Source organism: Schistocerca piceifrons, chromosome 1, assembly GCF_021461385.2.
Source record: "Schistocerca piceifrons isolate TAMUIC-IGC-003096 chromosome 1, iqSchPice1.1, whole genome shotgun sequence".
Classification (NCBI taxonomy): domain Eukaryota; kingdom Metazoa; phylum Arthropoda; class Insecta; order Orthoptera; family Acrididae; genus Schistocerca; species Schistocerca piceifrons.
The window spans coordinates 746480238-746489455 of record NC_060138.1 but is presented as its reverse complement, the minus strand read 5'-3'; the positions used below and the strand labels follow the sequence as shown (position 1 = coordinate 746489455).

At 36.5% G+C, this 9218-nt stretch overlaps 1 protein-coding gene across 7 annotated transcripts in view; it reads right to left on the bottom strand.

The window, feature by feature from the left end:
• Window positions 1–1562: 1562 nt before the first annotated feature.
• Window positions 1563–9218, bottom strand: part of LOC124711768 (ankyrin repeat domain-containing protein SOWAHA) — a 624792-nt gene continuing 617136 nt past the window's right edge. For 2 of the 7 annotated variants that reach the window (XM_047241985.1, XM_047241992.1), the window contains one exon: window positions 1563–2494. In XM_047241985.1, coding sequence (XP_047097941.1) covers window positions 2291–2494 — 204 coding nt within the window. In that variant the 3' untranslated portion in view covers window positions 1563–2290. The remainder of the gene's footprint in view (window positions 2495–9218) is intronic. The other 5 variants (XM_047241997.1, XM_047242005.1, XR_007005522.1 and 2 more) reach the window with 4 other exon arrangements.

Genomic DNA, 9218 nt, shown 5'->3' with positions numbered 1-9218 from the left:
ATTTACAATCAAAAGGTGCAGGAACATTTTTTAAGAAATTAATAGTCAGTAGTGCAAGTCTGCTGGGCAATTACTCAGAAATTACAGTTCAGAAACATAGTTGTAAGAAATTTTAGAATTCTTCATTAATTAACAATGTCATAAAGATTTCTTAATTGAACCTCTTTAACTGCTGATTATTCTCTTAATAATAATTTTTTTTTCCTCCATTGGCCCCATGGCCGGTACGATGTAAAGTATGACATTATTCAGGAATGTTTGTAGTCCAATTTAGCTGCTACAATTTTTATTTAGCTTGTGACATTATTTTCACTCTGAGCTTGTTTCGACTTACTGTCAATATCAAGTGTTGCGTCTAGTTCTTATGAGACACAAAATGTCCTGGAGCTTTCATGTATTGATAGAAATCAATATGTGTGTGTGTCAGCTTGTGAGTCTATTTTTGACATTTGCGTCTGACAGTCGCTGCTCAAGAAAACACCATAGGAGCAGTGACTGTCAGATGCAAATGTCAAAAACAGACTTGTAAACTGACACACTTATACTGGTTTCTATAAACATATAAAAGTTCCAGGATGTTTTGTGCATCACAAGAACTAGACACAACACTTGAAACAAGCTTGTAGTATAAATAACTGAAGTTAAATAAAATTGTTGCAGCTAAAAATATTCCTGAATAATAGGTTTGTATTGCAATGTGCTATAGCTGTGTTTAAATTATTTTATGATGATGCTAGTCAAAATAATTATATAGCATGCCCAGAAAACTAAGATAAGAAAATTACAAGGAAAAAAAAAAAATTAAAAAAAAAGACACCCTACAATGTACATAAGCTAGGAGGGATGCCACCCACAATGTTTATCCTTCTTCAGATCAACTCCATACCACTAGAGGCACTGTTATGTGTCTGTATTTCCCTCTTTTTAACATGGGAGTTGAGATTCTCTTTTCTTATCATTCTGTGGTAGATACCAGGGCATGTAGAAATCGGGGGAAAGGAATTTAGCAGATACAGTAGCCAAGCAGGTACCCACAACACTTACAGGTACACTGTTTACCATCTACCTCTAAGCAGTGTCCTCAGACTTTAAGCAAAGGACCATGCTTCAACGGGATAAAATGTGGTGAAGGTTGAGTAATAAGAAGCTGCAGTCAATGTAACCTGACACTTTCTTTTGGTCAGAAAAGTGATATTAAATGCCCTTAACATACCTCTAATCTGCACTCTGGCTTTTTAACATGGTACCTATTCATGTACTCATGTATGGGAAACCAAAAATCTGCAGCACTTATGATGTATAGACATCTGTACACATTTTACATGAGTGAGTGCACATAGTCTGCCCAAGTGAGAGCAGTCCATAATTGGCTTAGGCCTATTATTTTTTAGGTTACAGCACACAGTCAGTGATGTGATTATCACATTTTATTTGACTTCTCAGTATTCGCAAGGTGTGTTGGAAAGTATGGATTCAGGCAATATTAAATTACAACATTTTAGTCATTTAACTGAAATTTCAGTACATATGTATATTAAAATAAAATTTTGAACTGTAAGTTGTTAAAAAAACTTATTTTATTTAATTCACAATGTTACATTAATTTCTACAGTAAACCATCAGTCATACTCTACACAGTACAATTATTGAGATTCACATGTGTTTACTGCCATCAACTAAATCATTGAGTAATGTACAACATTTCTCACATAAAAATAAATTCTAACTATTAATTACCATGTACGCGAAAAGAACTGAACAGTTTATTTCCTTTTCTATCTTTCCTACATGTTTCTAAAAACTAGAACTGAACGCTGACGAGAAAAAGTTTACTTCAGGACAATATATCACAAAGAAAACAACTTATCGAGACAATTACTTCTAAGACTAAATTATAGCACTGCAGTAAAATGATTTACATTGACATTAAATTGACTTTAATGCTGAATTTAGGACAAAATTCAGGACAATTTTACAAAGAGATGAAGCAAAACTGATAACACAGAAACTATTGTACAAAAGTAAAAATACTGTAGGTTGATAACAGCTTTTATCAAACATACAACATATCTGTAAAAATACAAAAATAATACTCATAATTTTATAATAAATATAAAAAAACTTAAAGGAAAGAAAGCAATACATCAAACTGAACACCACTACATCAATATTATAGAAACTGGTTCCACAATACTAAAATGTTTTAAAAATACTTTGGGACTGGAGCGGCACAAAAACAAGCAAGCCAACACTAGTCAATCTCTCATGGATGAAATTCACAACACATTCATCAAACAGTGCCTTGCCAATTATTGCCAAAGCCACATGCCGTGTCAGAGTCTGAATCCTGCCCTGGCTCACTGTTTGCAGTGCGAGACTGACTTGGAGGTGTACTTGGTGTGCTGTAGCTACCAGTAAAGTCAGCAGCACCGTGTCGAGAGCGACGTTTCTTCAGTGGTGCTGCCTTTGGTGGTGGCATTCGGCGACGGTCAACCTGAAAAATGTTGCAATTTGTTGAGGGTAACCAATGATACAAAAAACTTTATTAAACTAACAACATATCAGTGTTTCATTATGGTGGAATAATTGCTATTTTTCTAAGGAAATTTCTTGTCAATTATTTAATTATACAATTTAGAGACATTAATGATCTGTAACTGAAGGGAATGCAAAAGAACCCATATATTTTCTCATAATACATTACAAAATTTGTGTATGTCCTATCATCATGCAACCACCACCAGCATTATAGAGCACAATGAGTTATTTAAAAGTAATAATTCATCTTCTTAGCAATTCACTGTATTATTTCAATTGACATGTTCTATATTACTGGTAGACTACTTGTACCACATGTAATCAACAGGTGGGGGGAAACAACCTATGGTGTCTGAATGCTACATATATGCCACTGAAGACCATTCATGTGACATCACATAATGCCATAATGCATTTTCTGACAGAAAAAATCAAAGAAGGAAAATGAGATCGTGAACTCTTTCTGAAAGAATGCTCAGAGTTACCTCCACCAAGGTGCATTATTATGAATATTATTGTGAAGTGGAAAACTCATGCAAATACTAAACCCAATCATTTCATGTTAGACCAGAAAAATTAACTGATATTGATCACTCTGAAACACAATTCACAAACAAATTGGCAGACATCTTTATCAGCTACCAGTGGACTTCACAGAAGCTCAAGTACAGAAGTCAGAAGAGAACAGTCCATGAAACCGTGATAAAATTAGATTTTCATGGTTAGGCTGCTGCCCATAAACCACTTTTTCACTGGACTGAATGTGCAGATTTACTTTGAATGGTGTAAATAATGCCATCAGCAATCTATGGCACCAGAGTAGGATTTTTATTGCAGTGATGAGTCTTAGTATATAATGTGACATTCACTTACCTTCAGCAGACTGATATGTGGCACACAGACAAACATAACAGAACATAGTATTAACTAGCTTTTGACCTCTGGCTTTTCTTCTGGCGTAAAGTAAACACTTTCACACACACAACCACGCAGACACCTGAACGCCGACAATCATCCAAACGCACACCACCACAGCAGCAATAAAAAACAGTGTTGCTGCAGTGACAGTAGTGTGCATTTGGGTGTCTGTAGTTATGTACGTGAATGAGTGTACTTTCATCCAGAAGGAAAGTCAGATCTCAAAAGCTAGTTAATAGTGTACTGTTATGTAGGCCACATATCAGTCTGCTAAAGGTGAGTGATTGCCTTTCCTCTATTTTACCTACTGTTCCAGCCTAGAATTCCATTATTGTAATGTGACATTCAGATGGACAAGTTTGAATGTGGTGTGCGAGGTCTGTTCAAAAAATTCCGGAATACTTGTAATTTCGCACCAATGGTATATTGGAGCAAAATGCGGTTGGCATCTCTGCACACTTCTGTGTTTAATGTCTATCAGTTATTGTTCAGTGCTGTAATGAGTAGAACATTGTGTCACACAGTTTGCAAATTTCGAGATGACCAAGTTACAGGAGCAACAAGTCTGCATTAAATTTTGCACGAAACTCAAGAAAACCTTTACAGAGACACACCAAATAATGCAGGAAGCCTACAGTGATGAGTGCTTAAGCCATACTCGCTGTTTTGAATGGTTCACACAGTTTAAATATGGCCAGATGGATGTTAAAAATGACCCTCATTCAGGACGCCCTTCAATGTCTACCAATCATGCTCATGTCAGAAACGTCAACAAAATTGTGCATGCCAATCGAAGACTGGGTGTCCAAGGGGTTGCAGAAAAATGTAGCATTACAGTTGGATCATGTCATGAATTCCTGACACAGCAAGCTGGAATGTATTGTGTTGCCACCCAAGTTCACCCCACAGCTCATGAGTCAAGACCAGAAAGATCTTCACCTTGCAATCTGTGAAGAGTTTTTGGATCGTGCAAATGGGACGATGTTCCTTAAGAGAATCATAACTGGTGATGGCACATGGGTCAACAGTTATGACATTGAGACCAAGGTTAAATCTCCACAATGGTTCGGGAAAGGTTCTCCAAGACCAAAATAAGCTCATCAGGTCAGGTCAAATGTCAAAGCCATGCTGATAGTTTTGTTTGACTTTGAAGGATTAGTTCATCATGACTTCATGCCACATGGACAAACTGTTAATCAATGATACTATCGGGATGTGTTACAACGACTGTGAGAAAATGTGAGAATGGCCTGAAATGAGATGAGACAGTTCATGGTTACTGCATCACAATAACGCACCTGCACATTCATCTTTGTTGGTGCATGACTAATGCACAGAAACGTAATCACTGTGCTGCCTCATAGTCCATATCCTCCAAAATTGGCCCCTGTGGACTTTTTCTTAATTTCCACAATTGAAAACCCCGTTGAAAGGATGAAGATTTACAATGACAGGTAAGATAGAAGAAAATTTGCAGGTGGCACCTCACACGATCCAACAAGAGGTGTACCAAGACTGGTTTTGCAAGTGGAAACGGCATTGGGAGAAGTGTATCAATTGTGGAGGAGAGTATTTTGAAGGAGACCATGCACAGTAAGTTAAAGGTAAGCACAGAAAAATTTTGTGGACAAAGTTCTGGAATTTTTTGAACGGACTCATACGGTTGTTACTGTTTTTACCTGGGAGTGTATGTTGGCAGTGCAACAAGGCGGCAGTAGCTAATGGTGTGAATCTATTCTTCTTGTACAGAATACACCAGTAGCTTTGATGAGTGGTTAAATAAGTACAGGTGTTAATGAAAACATATTACACAATAGCATGCTTTACAACCTTTTTTTTTTATCAGCAATATAATGGTCTTGTCCATATCCATAAAGCAAGAACCACTGCACTGTGAATAAGAAAATTACTGAACTGCCCTGTTCAATGTCATGTGCATTTCACCTTTGAAATATCCTGCAGTTCATCCTATGACACACTTGCACTATTCCATTTCTTCACATTTGGGTGGCGTTACAGTACCATGATTGGCTACATGCTGTAAATAGGAGGAAACATCCATGCACCGCATAACACTTCATGCATCACCAATGATCAGTATTTTGCTCTAAAAAAATACAATAATTTGTAGCAGAATATAAGTTGTAGCATAAAAACCTGGGACTTGGTAAATTGCTTTACCAATTGGATATCTTTTTGTCTCTGGTGCATTCTGTCATTTATAATTAGCTTCACTTTTCTCTTTTGTCTGCCACATCTATTTTGAGGAAATTTCTTTGACAAATCACACATATTTTTTCTCTCTTAAAAATATTTTTGTTTCTTTGCATTTCTCAGATGTTTAAATATTCCAAGTGCACATGTATCCTGTGACACTACTTGTGAGACTTTAGGACTGCTTTAATTTTGTTTCTTGTTCCAGCTGCTTACTGCATTGTTTCATAGTATATTAATGATCTCATTGGAGGGTGCAGACAACCATAATATTTCCAAAGATTATAGCTGAAAGTCATAATCTAATACATGTACTCAAAAGAACTTCACAAGTGCTTGCTGAATAACTTCTAGCATTATAGTTATTTGTTTAAAGCAGATCTTACTTTGACTTCATCAAGCTCTCATAGTTTCTCCATACATTCCTATTCTAGTGATTATGTTGTGTCAAACCACATCATCTGGAGACTGAACATTTGATTCATGTCAACATATTTCCTTTGCAACTTTGCTCCTGATTATTTTGGACTGTACATGCAATAAAAAATGTCTGTATCATGTTGAAAATGTTCTAGCAGTCAAATGTTCATAAGAACATCTTCCAAGAAATACTGCAATATTCCCTGCAGTGCAGTCATATATGTGTTGAACATTATTAGTTCTATAAGAAGCTATCGACTAATAAAAGAGGCACAAAAAAACCTGGCTACATAATGATGCCAATCTGAGGAATCTCTTAAAAGTAATTTTTGATCCAATCTTTAATGAAAAGGCCCAATGAGCAAATAGCAATACTGATTCTGTTTTGCTAATATCTGTTACAAATTTAACAATACTGTGCTATCTATGACTCAAAAAGAATGATACACTCTAAAAGATGATATTTACTTCTATTTGTGGACAATACTGTAACACAATCATCAGCAAAATTCACCCCCAAAATGCATTTAATATCAAAGATTGATAAATCTGCTCTGTAATGATGTTTGCAATGTGCTGGAAAAAGAATATTCCCAGTCACAATCATTTAATATTCAGTACATGTGACTTTTATCAATTCACACCAACTGCTTCAAGTAAATCGATTCTTATTGTAATACATAAGCAGATTTACAAAACATATGACTGACAGGATCAAGTACTAATGTATATAAACTGTAGAAACAGTTCTACATCTACACCTATATTCTACAAACCACAGTGAGGTACATGGCTGAGGCTCCGTCCCCCTGTACCAGTTATTTGGGTTTCTTCCTGTTTCAATCACATGTGGTGCACAAGAAAACTGATTGTTTGAAAGCCTCGGTACATGTAGCAGTTATTCTAATCTTATCCTCACGATCCCTATGTGAGCAATAGGTAGGGGAGTGTAGTACATTCCCAGAATCAACAGTTAAAGCTGGTTCTTGAAACATTGTTGATAGACTTTATCAGGATAGTTTACATCTATCTTCAAGACTCTGCCAGTCCAAATTCTTCAGTATCTCTCTGATGCTCTACCATGGATCAAACAAACCTGTGACTATCCGAACTGCCCTTCTCTGTATACGTTCAGTATTCCCTTTTAGTCATATTTGGTACAGGTCCCACACACTTGAACAATATTCTAGAACCAGTCACACAAGAGATTTGTAAGCAATCTCCTTTGTAGACCAATTGCACTTCCTGAAAAGTCTACCACCTGCTGTACCCACAACTGAGTCTATGTGATCATTCCAATTCATATCCCTACAAAGTGTTACACGCAGATATTTATATGAGTCGGCTGATTTAAACAGTGACTCACTGATGTTATAGGCATAGGATACCATGGGTCTTTTTTTTCTTTCATTTTGTGAAGTACACAATTTTACATTCCTGAACATTTACAGCAAGCTGCCAATCTTTGCACCACTTTGAAATCTTATCGAGATCTGACTGAATATTTATGCAGCTTCTTTCTGACAGTACTTCATTATAGATAATTGCATCATCTGTAAAAAGTCTGAGGTTTTTATTAACATTGTCTGCAAGGTTGTCACATATAACACGAACAGCAAGGGTCTCAACATGCTTCCCTGGGGCACGCCTGAAGTTATTTCTACAGCTGATAATGACTCTCCATCCAAGATAACATGCTGCTTCCTCCCTAATAAGCAGTCCTGAATCCAATCAAAAATTTCACTAGATTCCACATATGATCATACTTTTGATGTGTAGGTGTGGTACTGAATCAAATGGTTCTCAGAAATCAAGAAATACTGCATCTACCTGATTGCCTTGATCCAAAGCTTTTAATATCTCATGTGAGAAAAGTTCAAGTTGAGTTTCACATGATTGATATTTTTGGAATCCATGATGGTTGGCACTGAGGAGGTCATTCTGTTCAAGATACCTCATTATGTTTGAGCTCAAGATTGTAAAACAAATCAAAGTCAAGGATTTTGGATGGTAGTTTCGTAATCACTTGTACTATCCTTCTTGTAGATGGGTGTGACCAGTGGTTTTTTCTGAGAACTGGGCATGGCTTTTTGTTTGAGATATCTGTGGTAGAATATAGTTAGAAAAGGGGCTAACTCAGCTGCAAAGCCAGTATAGAATCTGATAAGGAATCCATCGAGCCTTGGAGCTTTGTTAAATTTTAATGATTTCAGCTGGTTCTCAACACCACTAACACTAATACTCATTTCATTCATCCTTTCATTGGTACAAGGATTAAATTGGGGCAATACTCCTGTGCTTTCCTTTGTAAAGGAACATTTGAAAATGGAGTAAAGCATTTCAGATTTTGCTTTGCTAACCTCAATTGCAGTTCCTGTCTCATTAACTTGGGCACTTGGGTCCAGTTCACAGACAACAATTTTATATTGACTAGTACTGGCATGGAACTAGAAAACCATGATCAGGCATTGTCAAGTCAATATGCAACATACTCCAATGCTTGTCTTGCATTGGTCACTAGGTTTTGGAGGAAATTATACAGGGTGACATAGAAAAATAGAAGTGGTGAAGTAAAGAAATTGCATTCATAGTAACTGAAACCTACAACTTTTCCATTTACGAAACTTTGATGGCATTTATCATTTTAAAAAAAATTATGTCCTTTAGATCGCGTTCTCCTGTATGAATACATTTGTAAAATCTGCTGTCAAAATTTCTCATTGACTGCTGCAACATCTCAGCTGGGATACTATGAATTACGTCCCAAATTCTCTGTTCTAACTCATCCAGGGTTCTTGGTTGAGTTGTATATACTTTGCTCTTGAGGTGGCCCCACAAGAAAAAATCACAAAAGGATAAATATGGCGATCTAGGGGACCAGGGAATGTTACTGAATCATGAGGTCACATTGTTGCCAAACAATTCTCATGCGTATGTCATTGACTGCCGTGCAGTGTGTGATGTCGCTCCGTCCTGTTGAAATCAGGCTTCTTGAACATTCGGAAAGTTGTTCCGTACAGGTGTAATTAAAGTTTGTAACATCTCCACGTAAAGATCAGCATTGACAGTTATTGTGTTTCCCTGTTCACTTGTGAAAAAATACAGTCTAATAATCCCATGTGGTGAAG